General features: G+C 34.4%; 3 protein-coding genes across 3 annotated transcripts; 1 reads left to right on the top strand and 2 right to left on the bottom strand.

The window, feature by feature from the left end:
• The first annotated feature begins 122 nt into the window (after window positions 1-122).
• On the top strand, window positions 123-6,894 carry NET1D (kinase interacting (KIP1-like) family protein). The gene is made up of 3 exons (XM_020380652.3): window positions 123-256; window positions 1,152-5,362; window positions 5,468-6,894. Exons 1-3 carry the CDS (start codon window positions 154-156, stop codon window positions 6,665-6,667), a joined length of 5,514 nt encoding a protein of 1,837 aa, XP_020236241.2. The 5' UTR covers window positions 123-153; the 3' UTR covers window positions 6,668-6,894.
• A 236-nt stretch (window positions 6,895-7,130) lies between these two features.
• Window positions 7,131-9,048, bottom strand: LOC109815849 (nuclease). Its single transcript, XM_020380662.3, has 2 exons — window positions 8,686-9,048; window positions 7,131-8,359 (listed from the first exon to the last, which is right to left on the bottom strand). The coding sequence occupies exons 1-2, from the start codon at window positions 8,831-8,833 to the stop codon at window positions 7,314-7,316; spliced, it is 1,194 nt and encodes a 397-aa protein (XP_020236251.1). The 5' UTR covers window positions 8,834-9,048; the 3' UTR covers window positions 7,131-7,313.
• A 1,680-nt stretch (window positions 9,049-10,728) lies between these two features.
• LOC109815847 (sulfate transporter 3.1) lies at window positions 10,729-18,082 on the bottom strand. The gene is made up of 12 exons (XM_020380658.3): window positions 17,641-18,082; window positions 16,877-17,084; window positions 15,917-16,088; window positions 15,425-15,490; window positions 14,473-14,586; window positions 14,075-14,191; window positions 13,058-13,184; window positions 12,542-12,828; window positions 12,069-12,259; window positions 11,895-11,980; window positions 11,727-11,803; window positions 10,729-11,220 (listed from the first exon to the last, which is right to left on the bottom strand). Exons 1-12 carry the CDS (start codon window positions 17,969-17,971, stop codon window positions 11,035-11,037), a joined length of 1,962 nt encoding a protein of 653 aa, XP_020236247.2. The 5' UTR covers window positions 17,972-18,082; the 3' UTR covers window positions 10,729-11,034.
• Window positions 18,083-18,382: the final 300 nt, after the last annotated feature.

Raw genomic sequence — 18,382 nt, 5'->3', positions numbered from 1 at the left:
TTTGTTTTGGTTATTCGAATGACTATATGCAAGCAGCAAGAGAGACTGAACAATCCTTTAATTGTGGTTGTACTTGATTGAACTTTGGAGGATTGAGTTCCTTCAACATCAGAAGACAACACGGTGTTGGTGTTAGCTTACTTGGCTGGAGCGATGGCGACTCTGTCCCATGCTGATTCTAAAAGAAAGTATTCATGGTGGTGGGACAGTCACATCAGCCCTAAGAACTCCAAATGGCTCCAAGAGAATCTCACAGGTACTTTGGAAGCAATTCTGATTAATATGTTAACATAGTGTGTGTTTGGTAACACGTCTTGGACGTAAATCAACAGAAGTAACTCAGGTCTGCATCTACGTCTTTGTGTCTTTTTGACATGAAAATACACTGATCCAGATCAGCAATGCTGAAACAAACACGCAATAGTTGTCATTCATCATCTGACCCCTTAACGTAGTTGCACACATTTCTCTTTCAGAAGAAAGAAGTGCTTCTGTTAAACCGGGAACAAAGTCTTATTGAGCATTATCCTTCTTCATTTTTTTAAATCTAGTTTTATTATTTGTTTGCTATCGTAGGAAATTACAGACATTGATACAAGACCTTATAAATTTGGCTTTTAAAATATTTGTTGCTTAAAACCTTTAGGTTATTGGACTGGCCACAAAAAGTTCTGGTTTGTCAATTTCTAATTGTCAATATACTTTCACCTTTTGGGAAATTCTAGCACGAAGATATATTCTGGTTTAAAGCAGTTTCTGGTTTCGCTTCTGAATTTACTTACAGTCATGATGCACTCGAGTTGATACTTTATTAAGGGGTGCAATGCAAGCAAGCATTTGATGAAACTATAGTATTGTATTTTGATATATCTTTCTGAATCTTCTTTGTTGGTGCATAACTTTATTAAAATTATATTTCTTTCTATAACTCTAGTATCAGTAAAGTCTTGTATGGACATGTTACAGGCACTTTGTATGGTAGTCTGTGCATGATAATAAGCCATATCTACTTCCTTATTACATCTTTCCTTTCACTTATAGCATCTATTTTGTTAATTACTTATAACTTGAAAGCTGAAATTTTTCTGTTAACATCCAAGTAATATCCTGAAACACGCTAACTTATCTCAATGATACCACCTCATGAACAGATATGGATTCCAAGGTGAAGCTAATGATCAAGCTTATTGAAGAAGATGCAGATTCCTTTGCCAGAAGGGCAGAAATGTATTATAAGAAACGCCCAGAGCTTATGAAATTAGTTGAAGAGTTTTACCGTGCATACCGGGCATTGGCTGAGAGATATGATCATGCAACTGGAGTGATACGACAGGCTCATCGTACCATGGCTGAAGCATTTCCTAATCAAGTTCCCCCGGCACCAGCAGATGATTTACCTGGAGTTTCTTCCATAGAGGTTGAGCCACATACACCAGAGACACTCCGCTTTTCACATGCATTTCTTGACTCAGATGAATCGCAAAAGGATGCTTCAACACCTTTCCATGCCATCAAACTAGCTGATTCTGCTTTAAGCAAAAAGGGTTTGAAACAGCTGAATGATCTTTTCATGTCAGGAGAACCTGAAAGTCATGCAAAGTCTGCAGAAGGGCGTGTTAGAAGGGGGCTCAATTTTCTTGACACAGAGGAGATTAATGGGAAAGACAATGGAAGCCAAGATACAAGGGCTCAAGTCTTATCTGAGTCTGAAAGGATGACCAAAGCCGAGATAGAAATTTTGGCCTTGAAGACAGCTCTTGCTAAGTTAGAAAGTGAGAAGGAGGCTGGCTTGCTTCAGTATCAGCAGAGTTTGGAGAGATTGTCTAATCTGGAATCAGAAATGTCTTGTGCAAGAGAGAATTCTCAAGGACTTAATGAACGAGCAAACAAAGCTGAAGCTGAAGTTCAAACCTTGAAGGAAGCTCTTATTGAATTACAGGCTGAAAGACAAGCTAGTCTTCTTCAGTACCAGCAATGCTTGGAGAAAATACGCACTCTGGAGACTAGTATTTCTTCTGCTCAAAAGGATGTAGGAGAACTTAATGAACGAGCTGCTAGAGCTGAAAATGAAGCTGAATCCTTAAAGCAAGACCTTGCTAGAGTTGAAGCTCAAAAGGAAACTGCCCTTGTTCAATATAACCAGTCCTTGGCGATGTTATCAAAACTAGAGGAGAGATTAGTACAAGCTGAAGAGAACGCAAGGAGAATTAATGAGCAATCTAATGCAGCAAAACATGAGATCGAGGGCATGAAGTTAGAAATTGCTAAACTCACTGAAGAGAAGGAAGATGCAGCTCTTCGTTATCAACAATGCTTGCAGATTATTTCCACTTTGGAGCATAAACTGTCTTGTGCCGAAGAGCAGATGCAAAAGCTAAATTGCAAGATAAATGATGGGGTTGAAAAGTTACGTAGTTCTGAACAGAAGTGCATTCTCTTGGAAACATCAAATCAGACTCTGCAATCTGAATTGCATTCTTTGGCACAGAAGTTGGGGTCTCAAAATGAAGAACTCGGTGAGAAGCAGAAGGAGTTGGGTAGACTTTGGACTTGCGTACAAGAGGAGCGATTACGATTCATTGAGGCTGAAACTGCTTTCCAAACTCTTCAGAATTTGCATTCTCAATCTCAGGAAGAGCTAAGATCTCTTGCCACCGAGCTTCATGGTAAGACTGAAATTCTGGAGAATATGGAATCCCATAAGCGAACTTTAGAGGATGAAGTACACAAGGCCAAGGCGGAAAACAAAACTCTAAACGAGGTCAAATTATCGTCATCTTTGTCTATAAAAAATTTGCAAGATGAGATATTAAATCTGAGGGAGATAATAAAGAAACTTGAGCTGGAGGTTGGACTTCAAGTCGATGAAAGAAATGCTCTTCAGCAAGAAATTTACTGTCTTAAAGATGAGCTGAATGATGTGAATAAAAGACATGAAGCCATGATGGAGGATGTCAGATCAACTGACCTAGATCCACAGTGCTTTGGCTCATCTGTGAAGAAATTGCAAGATGAGAACTCAAAGCTGAAGGAAAGCTGTGAAACCTACAAGGATGAGAAATCAACTCTAAAGGGAAAACTGGAAATCATGGAGCAGCTTTTGGAGAAGAATGCTGTTTTGGAGAGATCCATTTCAGGTTTGACTGTTGAGCTGGAGAGTGTTCGAGGAAAGGTAATGGTATTGGAAGAATCGTGTGAATCTTTGCTTGGGGAAAAATCCACTCTTGCTGCTGAGAACGCCACCTTGTTTTCTCAGTTACAAACCACAGCTGAAAAGCTGGAGAAGCTCTCAGGAAAAAACAACCTTTTAGAAAATTCACTTCTTGATGTGAATGCTGAGATTGAAGGATTGAGGATAAAGTCAAAGATTTTAGAAGACTCTTGTATGTTGCTTGACCATGAGAAGTCCAGTCTCACCTCTGAGAAAGAAACCTTAAGTTCACAATTGAACATCACTCATCAAACACTGAAAGATCTTGGGAAACAACACGGTGAATTGGAACTGAAGCATTTGGAACTGCAAGCAGAAAGGGAGTCTGCACTTCAAAAGTTGGAAGAGCTGCTTGTTTCCTTATATGCTGAGAGGGAAGAGCATTCCAGAATTGCGCAAATGAATGAATGTCACTTGGCTGAGAAGGAATTACAAATTTTTGTTCTCCAAGAAGATGCAAATTACCTGACAAAGGAATATGAAGAAGAATTGGACAGAGCTGCACATGCTCAAATGGAAATTTTCATCTTGCAGAAATGTATCCAGGATTTGGAGCAAAGGAACTTCTCCCTGTTAGTTGAGTGTCAGAGACTCTCGGAGGCTTCCAAACTTTCTAGTATATTGATATCTAAATTGGAGAATGACAATGTTCAAAAGCAAGTTGACGTGAATTTGTTGTCTGAGAAAATTAAAATACTAAGGATTGGGCTGCTTCAAGTGTTAAAGACTCTTGACGTTAACAGTGAGCCTTGGTGTGAAGATATGATTGAAGAAGACCAGGAGCTTCTGAACCATATACATGGCAAACTTCAAGAGACACAAAATTATTTTGTCACAATGTTCAATGAAAGCCAGCAAGTTGCCATTGAGAATTCAGTTCTTGTTACATTCCTTGGCCAGTTGAAGTTAAAGGCTGAAAATCTTTTGACAGAAAGAGATTCCCTTGATAAGGAGTTGAGAACCCAGTCTAAGCAGTTCTTGGCATTGCAAGAAGAGGTACAAAAGATATTGGAGAAGAATCAAGAATTAAAGTTGACAATAAGCAAAGGAGAAGAGAAAATGGAAGTAATGACAACTGAAATAGAGAGTTTATGCAAACAGCTGTTAGACTTGAAAGAAGATAACCAAAACATAAAGGAAGAAAGTTGCAAAATCTTTGAAGAGAAAAATTCCTTGATGAGAAGATTTATGGACCTGAGTGAAGAGAAAAGCAAGTTGGAAGAAGAAATCTGTGTTATGATTCACGAGACAATAGCACAATCTAATATTTCTCTGATCTACGAGAACATTGTCTTTGAAAAACTCCTGGCACTTAAAGAACTAAGCAAATATCTTGATAGACTTTGTTCAGTAAATAACGACCTTGAGGAGAAATTAAAAATAATGATGGGCAAATTAGAAGATGTTCAGATGGAAAATTCAGATCTTAAAGAGTCCTTTGTAGCGTCAAGCATTGAACTAAAATTAGTTCAATCTGTTAATGATCAATTAAACTGTCAGATTAGGAATGGAAAGGAATTGTTGTCTCAAAAGGAAAATGAGATTTTGGAAGCAGCAGCAATGTTTAGCACTTTACATGATGAGAAAACAGAATTGCAAAGATTGTTGGAAGATCTGAAGAGCAAGTATGATGAAGCCAGGGTGATACTTGAGGACCAAGCGAGTCAAATTTTAAAATTATCCTCAGACAAGGATCGTCAAAATGACGAGCTTAGATGCCTTTGTGAAGTGAATCAGAAGTTGGAGGCAGAAATGAGGCACCTGCATCAACAACTTGGAGAAACTAAACTGAGGGAAGAGAAGTTAAGTCATGAACTACGTAAGGAAACAAATGAGATAGAACAATGGGAAACTCAGGCGGCCACACTCTATACCAGACTGCAGGTTTCTGCTGTCAATGAGACTTTATTTGAAGAGAAGGTCCGTGAGCTAGCTGATGCATGTGAAGATCTTGAACGCAGAAGCAACTTTAAAGGCATGGAAAGTGAAATGCTGAAAGAAAGAGTTAACAAGTTGGAAGGTGAAAATGGAAGACTACGTGGTCAGTTGGCTGCTTATGTCCCAGCTGTCAGTGCTTTGAATGATTGTATAACATCCTTGGAGATGCAGACACTAGCACATACAAAACCTTGTGACTACAAAGTATCAAAGGTAATTAGCATAGTATCTTCAACTGGAAACCAGCTACTATTGTTGCTTTTTTTTATATTGCTGTAATGTAGTTTATATTAACATTGTTTAAATCTTGGTTCCCAGGTTGAAGATTTGGTGAATCACAAATGCACTGAAGGTGGTCCACAAACAGGTGAAGATCAGAATGCTACGGCAACAATTGCACTTCCAGATTTCCAAGACATGCAGAAAAGGATCAATGCAATTGAAATGGCTGTTAAACAGATGAATGAAAGTTTCAAAACTAAGGATGAAATGAGAGAGATTCAAATGTTAAAATCTGGAAGCAGTCGCCGCCAAGGAAATATTCATGCAATTAAGTATTTTACTGAAATGTATGAAGCAAAGGAGCACCGAGGTGGGCCTGCTGATGAACAGAAGATGAAAAAATCAGTGTCAGATGTCCCTGTAGCAGAAATTGAAGTTCTGCCAAAAGATATCATGCTTGATCAAACATCTGAATGTTCATACGGGATAGGCAGGAGAGGAACTCTTGAGACTGATGATCAGATGCTTGAATTGTGGGAAACTGCTAATAAGGATGGTGTTATCGGCCTGACAGTTGGCAAGGTGCAGAAGCCAGCCACTGCACCTACTGGATACTATCAAAAGAGAGCAACCAGGGAACCCAAAAACAAATATCATTCAGTAGAATCCTTGATTGAGAAGGAGTTGAGTGTGGACAAATTAGAGATCTCGAGAAGATCGACACAGCAACACCCACGTCCACATCCACATGAAGAAGGCGACAAGAGGAAGATTTTAGAAAGACTTGATTCTGATGCTCAAAAGTTGACAAACCTTGAAATTACAGTGCAAGATTTGATGAGTAAGATCGAAATTACTGAGAGCACAAAGTTAAAAGGTGTTGAGTATGATACAGTGAAAGGACAGCTTGAAGCTACTCAGGAAGCCATCACAAAGTTGTTTGATGCCAACCACAAGTTGAAGAGGAATGTAGAAGAGGGTACCTCGTCCTTTGCTGGGAAGTTCACAGCAGAATCAGATGAGAGTGGAAGTGTCAGCAGAAGGAGAGTTTCAGAACATGCTCGGAGAGGGTCTGAAAAAATAGGAAGGCTGCAGTCGGAGGTGCAAAGATTACAATTCTTACTTCTGAAGTTGAATGATGAGAAGGAAGGCAAAGGAAAAACAGTTATTGATGAACGAAATTCAAAAGTCCTTTTGAGAGATTATCTCTATGGTGGGACAAGAAGAAACTACCAGAAGAAGAAGAAGAAAACACCCTTTTGTGGATGCATGCAGCCTCCTACTAAGGGAGATTAAATCAGCGGTACTTTTAGTATAGTTTACATTACTTGAGACATTTGCTTTCTTGTTTGTAAATTGTCCTTTAAAATCTAGAGATGGTTCAAGACCCTACCCTACATGTTTTTTCTATGGAGAGGATCTTTTGTTCTTGTAGAGTAGAGATCCTGCTGTATATGTTTTGTAACGTTCACTCAGAAGAAGGAAGCTGGGATGGAATTTTCGCTATTTCATTTTCAGAATAATCCCCCTCGCCTTATTTCCTTCTTGGTTAGACTTTCCGTTCTTGTCTACCTATTACTTTGATTACCATTGTGATGCCACGTAATTATCTTCCTTTTTTCTTTGTTTTGACTCCGTCTTAAGCAACTTTTGTTCAGCATAAATGAAATAAGACTGAATATAATAGGACTCATTGCTGCGATATAATGGCTCATTGATAAATTATACTACAAAGACTGAAATCTAATTTGGCTAAATGTTCAGCAATATTTCTTTCGATGATAATTAATTAATAGTAACCAAAAACAAGGGGATAACATCCCAATTCCCAAATCCCAACCCAAGAGGGGGGAAAACTCAGTTAAGTTGAACAAAATGCCGAGGCCAAAATTCAAATTCTAAATCAGATGTACAAAGGTAACATCAGAACTACCATCAACATCTAATTACACTCCTGTTGTAAATGCTTGGCCAAATTATCTCGCATCGTCCTCCCCAAAGGATCAACTTGCTTGCAACACTGTTCTTGATATCCAGAATCATGATGACCAGACAAGGCAACATCTGGTTGTAAGGTGTCTCCGCAGTCCAGGATTATATTATGGAGCAAACAACAAGTCAATATAATGCTGGGCAATTTCCTCTTATCAGGTCTCCACATAACCTTACTCAGGATTCTCCAACTTCCCTTTAACAGTGAGAATGCCTTCACAGCAAGTAGCTTTGCAGCTCCATGATTGTGATTGAAACTAGATTGTGAAACTGATACCCCATTAGCCCCGTTAGTTTCATAAGGAGTCATCAGCCATGGAAGAAGAGGATAACAGCACCCACCAACCACATATTCTCTCATAACATCTCCACCTAATGTTTTCACATTTCCATTCAAACGCTCTCCATTCTCTGATAGTCTGTAAAACGCCGAACACTTCAACATTCTGGAAAATGACATGCCCCCAGGAAAACCTGTCATTATATCAATAAATCTCATTTCATGATCAACAATCCCTTGTAACAACATGCTGTAGTTCTTCTCTTGATCACACCAATCATCCGAGGTTTGGACAGCCGGAAGGGTCATCATGATGTGAGTTGCATCAATGGCTCCACAGCAATTAGGCAACCCAAATGATGCTTCAAAACCTTGCCTGATTTCCTGCATTCTGTTGAAATCAGGCCAATTGAGATGATGCTTGGCACGTTCCTCCAGCGCTTCTATGAATCTCCAAGTCACCTGAGACACTGTTGACTGCCCAACCCCAAATGCAGCTCCAACTGAGACTTGAGACTCACCAGATGCCAACCTTCTAAGGGCAATGGCAACCTGCTTCTCAACACTAAGAAGCCTTCCCTCTATGTTGATGAGTCCTGATGGAGGCCTTGATATGAGATCCTCCCTCACAAGGGAACATATGTATTCAAAAGTAGCCTTTGACACCCTGAAGAAATACTTGAACCCTTCTGCCTCATCACCAGGTACAGAGTATCCTGCAGGTTTGCATCAAGCATATCCATAAAAATCATTTTTTTTTCCAAATAAAATCAATTACCAATCATATCCACAACACCACCCAAATTAACTAAACAATTTTAATGATATCACTGCCCTAAAGAATAGGGTGTGGGAAAAAAAATAATGTGTTGAATTGAACCCCTCATTTCTTTACCAACAAGACATAAACAGCAGAATTGCTGACAAATCATAAAGTGGTAACAGTATAGAAACACATGCATGAAAGGGTTTCATATGATGGATAAATAATCAAAGTTTGAAACTTTAAAGGGGAATGGAGTGATGGGAAAGGAAATGATACCTGGGGCAGTAGAATTCTTGTGCCAAAAAGAGTCCCACCAATCGGTCTCACTGGTTCTGGGCTCAACAGGGACCAGGCTCACCTGTTTGTGTTTTTTGAACTTCTTGGTCTTCTTTTTGGGCTTTGATTTTTTGTGGAGGGGTGCCATTGAACATAACAGCACGAATGATTCTCTATTCCCGGCGACGGAAGAACCTTAGCAGCGTCGAGATTGGAGAGAAGAGAGAGAGAGAGAGAGAAGGAGTGAAGAGCAGAGTGAGTGAAGTGAAACTGAATGTTACTCAGAAGTCGGAACACGCGATCTTTGTCTTCGGAGTTTGGTCCTTTTAGTTGTCCAATTTGAGGGAACTTTGGGCTGCCCCAACTCTTCCAAGAAGATAACCCATTTAATAATATTTAAACAAATAGCTCTCAAATCAAATTTAAGGTAAATATATTTTTGATTTCTTAAATTTAAAATTGTTACTTTTAATTCCTATAATTTTAAAAAAATTTATTTTAATTCTTTTATTAAAAAATTTATCAAACATTATTACATAAAATATATCTATTGATATTTTTATTAGTGAAAATATTACACTAAATTTGATTGATATTGTATAATTGTTTTAATTAGTCACTTTTAAATATATTATTAGTGATTTAAAAAATTAAAATAAAATTTTTAAAAATTTTAAGGACTAAAAATAATAATTTTAAATTTGAGGAACCAAAATTAAATTTATCTTAAATTTAAGGGATTAAAAACATATTTAAATCAAACAAATATCACAAACTTTAGTGCATCATTTCTATTTTTATTTTTTTATACCGTAAACCCCTTACTATAACATTTTACATCACCTTTGTATATAAAGTAAAAAAAAATCAATTTTAAAATTCAAAAATAGTTAAATATATTTAATTTTCACTATTTTATATGAAAATATAAAAATACACTTAATAAAATATTTTAATTATATTTATTGTAAAATAGTGATTTTATTTATTATTTTAAGAATATTTTTTGATTAAAAATAATAAATAAATTTGATTTAATTATAATTTATTTATATTTAAATTCAAATTTAAGTTTTTTTTATTTATATATAAATTCAAAGGAAATATTATTAAAGTATACATTCCCATATTAAAAAAAAACACACACACACATTTTATACTAAATTCTGACTGAGATCTAGCCATCATATTTTTTAAGTTTAATTATATGTATAGTTAAATTTTACTTTTTTATTTCTTAAATTTACAAATTATTCATTTTAATCTTTATACAACAACTTTTGATTTTCTTTTAGTCCTTGTTATTTAAATATAATTAATATTAATAAAAGTAAATGATATGATATTGATGTATTGTTAACATGATACTTATGTGTTTTATACTTTACATTTTAACTTCTATATGTTACATTATTTTATATTTTTATATTTTTAAAACTTTTTATATTTTAGTCCCCACACTTAAAAATTATTTTAGTATTTGTACGAGTAATTTTTTTTTATATATATTTTAGTCCTTATCAATACATTTTTTATATATTTTTTCTTTTTTCTCATCAACACCTCACTCTTTTATTTTGCAAGTTTTGTTTTTTTAAAATATTTTTAAAACAACTAATTTTTTTATATCTTAAATTAGATAGTCTCAATGTTTTAGAATTTGAATGTGCTTTAAGGATAAATATTGATGTAGCATGTAAGCAGTGATTTGTGTTAAAATTTCTTATAGTATTGTGCGATATATCAAACTCTTGTTATATCATTTTAATTATCTTACATCAAATATTTTGATATTTATTTTAGAAAATAAATTTAAACTTAATTATATAAGAGAAAAATACTGTTCATTTAACACGTCAATTTTGTAGAATTAAATTAAACTCAAATTTATTTTTTAAAATGATATTAAAATTATATTTGATCTGTTAAAAAATACTAGCCACCCATTTCATGTTATTAAAAAATATTATATCCGAGTAAGATGTTTTAAATAGATATAAATCAAACTCTATGAATATGTTTAATAAACTTAACTATCTAATCACCGTGATAATTTTGTTGGTATAATATTAGCTTTTGAGAGGAACACTTGTTAATTCCATTGCAGCCACTCCTCATTTCAATAGATTATTAAGCTTGATATATAAAGATACAACAGCCTATGTTGGAAACTTTCTTCCAACTCAACACCTTGAGAAATTAAAATACTCATGATGCACATGCACCTATCACTCTAAATCTTCTGCAGCATGATTCTCAAACACTCACGCCACATACTATAAGGTTAACTAAGATAAAAACTCGTAAGCTTTACGACATGTAAACAATGCTTCATTACATTACTCGGACTCAGGCATTGTTCCAACCTTCTGATTCATCTTTCATGGGGTTTGGTTTGTACGTTTGGAGCATGAAGTTGCATGCTCCAACAGCCTCTTCAACCGTCAGATAGATCCATTTATGCCCCAATTCATCAATGAACTTGGATTTGTTCAACTTCTTCATCACCTCGCTTCCGGGATTCACCAAAACAAGCTACATAGGAAGGAATCATTGAAAATAACCAATTTGAGTGTCTCCAAAAGTAAAACTAGCTCATCAAAATCAAAATGTTGTTATATAATTAGCTTAGCAATAAATGCTACTAACATATATACTCTTTCAAACACTTTCTATGATTAACTGAGATTTATTGGAAATCTTTAGTGAGCTATACTCACGATTAAATAAAACTTATATGTAATATTATAAATTTTATTCTCCAATCAGAATTGAAATTTCACTCTAGTGAATCAGTGATATGTGTATTTCATTGAATACCAACATGTATTACCAAGATAGAATACCAACATGTATTACCAAGATAAAATTCCAACTTTAATCATAAAATAGCACCAACAATACTATAGATACTATCTCTAGGTGTTATCTATCGTGATTTTATAGATTTAAATAAATTTTAACTAATGTTAGATAATGTGTTAGAAGATATGTGTTACTGGGACTCCTCTTAGTAGATAACAAGAGAAATAAATAATTACCTGTAATCCTCTTCTGTCAACAGTCTTGTTGCACTCTTCAAGCATGCTAATTCCGCTTGTATCAATGTTGGCAACAGCTGCCAATAAAATTACATTACAAGTTAGCCAATAATCTTACTAATCACATTGTCCAGTACGTACTTTATTTCTTTAATCAATAATTTTTACCGGTCATATCCATTATAACATACTGCAAACTGGTTTGCGCTGTAGCTTTAATTCTGTCTTCCTCTTCATCAATCCACCTTGTGATCCTAAGAACAAAATTTGTGGTGAATTTAAAATTTCATTGGAGGCAGTATTTTTTGCATGGAAATAGGAGCAAAATTACTTGTGTCCCACCTTTCTCTTAAATAGCTTGCATTGGGAAAGTAAATGGGTGCATCTATTTCAAGAATTAGGATTCCAGGAACATGGTTTGCATTTGGATATTGTTCTACATTTCTGTATGTTGCAGAATTTGGAATGTTGCCTAGTAGAAATGTCCTTGGCCTTGCAATAAATAATAGTACTCGAAGTAGAGATACAGCAACCTGAATATTCACAGAAAACACATTATTATTCTTAACCCTTCATAAACACTTATAGGAAAAGAAGATAAGAAGATAAAATGAACTAAATTTTTCTCATACGCTAAAATTAGGCATAAGTAAAAATTAACTTCTGAAAATGTTGATTGAAATAATTTTTACAAATTAACTCATGCAGAGTTAGTTTTATCTTATTTTCTTATTTTGTAAATGCTTGCGAAATTTATCGAAACAGGATAAAAGAAGTCTTTAGATAGTAACAACAATGAGCAAGGTGATACATACTGCTATGACTAGGCCAATTTCAACACTGCCAAAGACTACACCAACATAAGCACTGAAGCACACAAAGAAGTCAAATTTGTCGATTTTCCACAAATGAATGGCTGCTTGATAATCTATGAGCCCTAGCATTGCTGATACAATTATGGCAGATAGCACCACCAGGGGAGTGAAATGGAACAAGGGTGTTAAGAATAACAATGTCAACATCACTGCAATTGACATCACAATGTTTGATGCAGCAGTCTTGCACCCTGCATTGTAGTTCACTGCTGAACGCGAAAATGGTCCTGAAACAACATTCGTTTTTATGCCAAGTTTGTCAGCAATTGATGCACAAAATGTGTTTGACTAGTTTTTTGTTTTTCGTACTATACATAAAATGATTATAATCATGTTATAATCTATTAACTATTGCGATCTGGTTGAGGTAACACACCACACCCCCCTTATTATATATGTACAGCATACATTGTACACATTTAATATGAACAGTTATTAATGAAACAAAAGAATTACCTGTGGTGAGATAGCACGAGGTGAAGGAACCGAAAATATTCATGGTTCCAATAGCTATCATCTCTTTGTTGCCATCAATGTGATAATTCTTAAACATTGCAAAGCTTCTTCCCACTGCTATTCCTTCCTGCACATGATCATTAATTAAGTACTTAAGAGTTAAGACCTTGTAATGATGACTTATAGGCAGCATTTAACATACAAATAAACTGGAATAAAAGTGGTTGTTCTATTATGCTCTTCATTTTATTTTAAAAATACACCAAATGTAAAATGGATTCCAAATGTTATGTTCCAAAGGCTACTATAGTGTCATTAAAAAAATAAAACACCTGCATGCAAATAAATGCACCTAGATGAAGCATATCATTTTGTATAGAAAGCATTTGGAACATGCTCTTAGAAAGTAAGACTGTCGATGAGAGCAGAGGTCGACAACAAAACAAAAAAAGAAAAGTGATCAGATGTAATGTAACTCTGTATTATTTTGCTATGCTTGGTCAACAACAATGCTTTTCAATGACCAAACACAACTTCGACAAATTAGGAATTGAGGACCAAGCGGTTGATTTCCTTTTTCATTTAACAAAATTTATTAAATAAATATTAATCAAACTATCTATTTATACATGTTCAAACTATTTTTTTATTAAAATAATTGTAATTAGAGGATAAGTGCGAAATATAGGACAAATTTATCACTATTTTAATTTGAATCGGAACTTGACCTAATTAAAATCAAATATATATGAAATTAGACTAACTTAACATTTTATTATTATTATTAATACATAAGTTTTTCAAAATTTATATTTTTTAAAAGAAAGTATGACGGGTTAGAACAACCTAAAACATAATTTAAAATGATTTTAAAAATTATATATATAAGTAAGGATGTGAGATTGAGCAATGTTAAGATTCGTGAATTCAGGTATTTATTAAGTGATGGAGCATGTCACAAGTCACAAGGTTACCCTCTAGCAAAGGAAATGAGACTGAGAGTAAAAGATACTTAACCGCAAGTGCTATAATGCCAGTGATAACTCCAGTTTTCATGGCGGTGCCCATATAAGGCGACACAAACACCAAATCCATCATGGAAGGTGGATTTAGCCCCTTCTTCAAATTTCCAATCTGAAACCACATTTCAATAAAACGTTAATTAATTTCCCTAATTTTATTATTATTATTTGAATGATACAACTACTACTACTACTGTTGAATAAACGGGCCATTGATTGAAATTGTGAAAGGGGGGCCCACAGAGTGGTGGTTGTGTGGTAGGGGAGGGCAATAATTTGGGATTGGGCCATTGAGTGAAACCCAAAACCAAAAGGCCTTAAAACATGTGAGCCTCAGTGTCTGTCCTATTCTTATCAGGAGCACCGTGTTTGGCTCAGTGCGTTTGGACTCACCACTTGAACGCCATGCTTCTCTGCGTGTGTGAGATAAACTAGCAGACTTCCCAGTATTACAGACATCAGTGGTGCCATTGCTGACACCCAGAAGAACTTTGGCTGTCGTTTGCTCTGCATCACAATCCCATATTATAATAACTTACGAGTTTAATAATCACATCAACTAATCAGATATCACATTTGATTTAATATTTTACTATTATATCTTAATGATTTGGCTCTATTTTCTCTACAAAGTATTAATATTTTTTATTAATGTTTTTTTTATTTATACATGCTCAAACAATGCTTAATAAAACACACATGATACAATTTTCATAACATTTTATTTTCAGGAGGTAAAATATGATATTACTTTTAAAACAGGTATTTTAATTAAAAAAGATGCCTCTTTCTTAATAAAATTCAGACAAACATGTCCTAAAGTTGTAAGCAAATTATTATTGTACATTCTCTTTAAACAATTATATCATATGAGAATAGCTTTGTGAAGGGAATTATGTCCTACTCCATCAGGTTCATCGAATACCAGCTCTTGTCGGTGGGAATCGAATGTAAACAAGTGTGGTTAGTTTGAACTACAATAGTAATATATAGCTAACAGTAGAATAGGAAAACAAATACTATTGTTTACTATAGTGTATGTTACTTTGTCATGGCTCTATCGCAAAAAAAGGTATACATAAGTCGGTTGCCTCTGAAAAACTTGTTAACTTTGAATAAGGTATCAAAGGGAGAAGGTAGGTTAGGATAGAAAATAGAGTTGATAAAAAGTTGACTAAGTCATGGCTCTTGGTATAATATATATAGCATTTGGTTATTTTTTCTTTTTCTTTGTTAGGTTAGCTTTAAACTTACTTTGAGGATTAAAAATGAAAGAAATTAAGAAATTAAACGGAAGGATTGAATGCAACATGAAACGTGGAATGTGGGTTAGGTATGCACTTACGAAGTATCTTGTGACGAGGAGGAAGAAAATAAAGCAACAACCCAACACAGCGCTTTCCCACCTCCACTGCATATACATAAACAAATAAGAAAACACAACTATATGCTACATCAACCAATTACAATAAGGTTCAAGAGAGAAAGAGGAGATGATTTTTTTACTTTTCTAATTTCATTAACATCTTTTCAATAATGTCTTTATTTTACTATAAATTCAATTGATAGTTTTAAACTAATTTCTTTTAAACCGTAGTAACCTTCTGAGTGAGGTTTTATCTCTCATGATCAAACATATTAGAAAATGGAACTATTTTTAAAGTATTTAAAAATTTTAATTATCCATCAATCATGTCATAGAATAATACTTGTAAATATAGTTATAGAAGTGTATATATAGATTGGCAATGATAGTGGGTGGTGTGAGGTAAGACAATAATGTGTTTGTGTTGTACAATAATAGTGGATAAAAAAATAGAGAGATGAGAGGAGGAACCTGATGAGTTTGGGTGAAAACAGAGTGCATAACTGAGACGAGATCTGCGTGGTGGGTAAAATGGTCAAGGCCTAGAATTGATTTTAGTTGTTGCAGGCACACCACTGTTGCTGCTCCCCCCATGAACCCTACTATCGTTGCATGTGACAGAAAATCCACGATAAACCCTAACCTGCACATCGATTTTCGCCTTATTCAAAAATATTTCTATAAATGATCTTATTTTAAGGGGAAAATTCAACAATCAAATTAAGTCAATCATTGTCCCCATTTAAAATTCATTTTGGACATATCAACTAGAATTCGTTTACTATATAATTAAGATACAAGAAAATTAACAAAAATGCTTCATCCAATACAAATAAGGATTCATGTAAGTGAAACTGAATGCAGTATCCAATAGGCCAATCGCACTTCTCAAGCTGATTCCAGAATTTAATATTTTATTACTTGCCATACGAAAATGGGTGGGGGTTGAATCTCATAATTGCAAAATACAAATGGTTTTCACGAGACAAATTATAACCAAAAGACAAAAAAATCCAGCCCATAGCGAACTACACAACACACAGTACAAAATATTTTCCATCTATTGCATGCCTTTAAATAATATAACTTTGCTACTTAAAAATTATGTTTCACAGATAAAAGATACTGCCAAGAACGTGCCCTTCATTTTCTTTTTGTTTGCATTTTAAGGTACAATTAATTAAATCCCTTTTCAACATTTTTAATGATAATAATAAAATTCAAACTTAAAACCTTTTGTATACCAACCATAAACACTTCTTCTAATAAGAGTTTGAATTTTAATTTACTAAGTTGTGGAAGATTAATTCTTTCTCCAATACTCAACTACCTTAATTTGTAGAAATAAATATTGTTACTAAAACTAGTGATGGAAATTGTGAATGTTGATGGCGACTAAGTAGAAGTATAGTATATAATAAATAAAATTACCTGAAGAGACCGAGTGATGCCTGAAAAACTCCAGCAAAGAATGTAGCAGTGAAAGCGAGGTGGAGAAAAAGGGTTGGGTTGTCGTTGAAATTGACCACTCGACCCAACATCGAACTCATCAGAAGCGATCCAACGGCCACAGTTCCCACTGCCAAATCCTTTGAGCTTCCCATCATCGCATAAATCAACGGCGGTATAAAGCTCGAATCTGCCTCATTATTTTCACCAAATTAAACAATTATCTACATCACTAGTTTTTCAAATTTAAAGAGCTCACTTTTTCATTGACATGTTGGTCTAAATGAATTAGACTTTTCCAATTTCTTATGAAAGATCTCGGTTCAGCTTTGTAGACCAAAAAAAAAATAACAAGAAATTGAGACCTTTACTATAAACTTCATCATATTTTCCAACAAAGATTTATTATTATTTTTGAGAAAATAGAATTAAACTTAATTTAACCTTACAAAAATAATTTATAAGATGATTATTTCTTATTTATATACACTATCTCAGTTATATCACTAGTTAGATATGAAATCTCCAATAAATCTTTCTTGCACAAATACAAAATATAATTGTAAGAAAGTATAATTAATTTTAACTTGATCTTACAAAATTAGTTAATTAGATAAAGATTAATCTTTACCTACATAAATTATATCTTCAATAATTATTAAAATAATGAATACTTATACTAATAATATGAACATCATATATATCATATAGGAGTAGAAAGTATAATTAATGAATTAGTTGCTCACAAAGTCCAAGAATTGGAGGGAGGTTGGCTAGCTTGGCGTAGCTGATGCCTTGAGGAATGGCCAAACTAGCAATGGTGATGCCAGCTATGAAGTCTGATTTGAAGAAGCTAAGGGTGTATTTGGGTGCCCACTCGAAGATGGGGAAGAAGTACTGAAGACCAAGCACAAACCTCTTAGAGGTTGTTTGGTTCTTGAACTTCCTAAAGGGATCATCTGGGAAAAAAGTCTCTTTCAAAGAGTACTTTAGGGACTTAAAGAAGTGTTGAGGGGGAGGAATGGCCACTCGGTGCACGCACTCCACGTTCGGGTATGCATAATCTGCGTTACCCATCTCTAACACAAATGCTACTTTGTGTAACTTAAATGCAAAAACTATGCTTTAGCTAGGACTATATATATGTTGCCACTAGAGGAAGAGAGGAAGGGTTAGAAGTGAGGAATGTGTTGGGAATGGTATGGCTTTATATAAAGGGAGCATTGGCTAGTTATGTTCGTCATGTGTGTGGTCGGAGAGGGTGGATGGAATTGTGAGGTGTGTTGGATTGGATTATTATATTATTCTTTTCACCAATATCATTTCTAACAAGGATCTTCTATTAGATGTATAATAATCTTATTCTATATTCTAGCTATAGTACAATTAAAAGGGCTAATTCTTTTAGTGAGATATGGAAATAAAATAGAATAAAGAAATGGGTACATATTTATGATTTTTCTGTTTATAGAAAAATGATAGCCATGG

This window comes from Cajanus cajan, chromosome 6, assembly GCF_000230855.2.
Source record: "Cajanus cajan strain Asha chromosome 6, NIPB_CcT2T_4, whole genome shotgun sequence".
Lineage (NCBI taxonomy): Eukaryota > Viridiplantae > Streptophyta > Magnoliopsida > Fabales > Fabaceae > Cajanus > Cajanus cajan.
The sequence above is the reverse complement of the archived record's forward strand: the minus strand, read 5'-3'. Positions and strand labels throughout refer to the sequence as shown.

Coding starts and splice junctions, on each gene's coding strand:
- NET1D (XM_020380652.3), top strand. CDS start 154: ATGGCGACTCTGTCCCATGCTGATTCTAAAAGAAAGTATTCATGGTGG. Junction 257..1,151: donor GCTCCAAGAGAATCTCACAG/GTACTTTGGAAG, acceptor CCTCATGAACAG/ATATGGATTCCAAGGTGAAG. Junction 5,363..5,467: donor GTGACTACAAAGTATCAAAG/GTAATTAGCATA, acceptor CTTGGTTCCCAG/GTTGAAGATTTGGTGAATCA.
- LOC109815849 (XM_020380662.3), bottom strand. CDS start 8,833: ATGGCACCCCTCCACAAAAAATCAAAGCCCAAAAAGAAGACCAAGAAG. Junction 8,360..8,685: donor CAAGAATTCTACTGCCCCAG/GTATCATTTCCT, acceptor GCAAACCTGCAG/GATACTCTGTACCTGGTGAT.
- LOC109815847 (XM_020380658.3), bottom strand. CDS start 17,971: ATGGGTAACGCAGATTATGCATACCCGAACGTGGAGTGCGTGCACCGA. Junction 16,089..16,876: donor GCATCACTCGGTCTCTTCAG/GTAATTTTATTT, acceptor ATCGATGTGCAG/GTTAGGGTTTATCGTGGATT. Junction 11,804..11,894: donor TGTTATAATGGATATGACCG/GTAAAAATTATT, acceptor TTTTATTGGCAG/CTGTTGCCAACATTGATACA.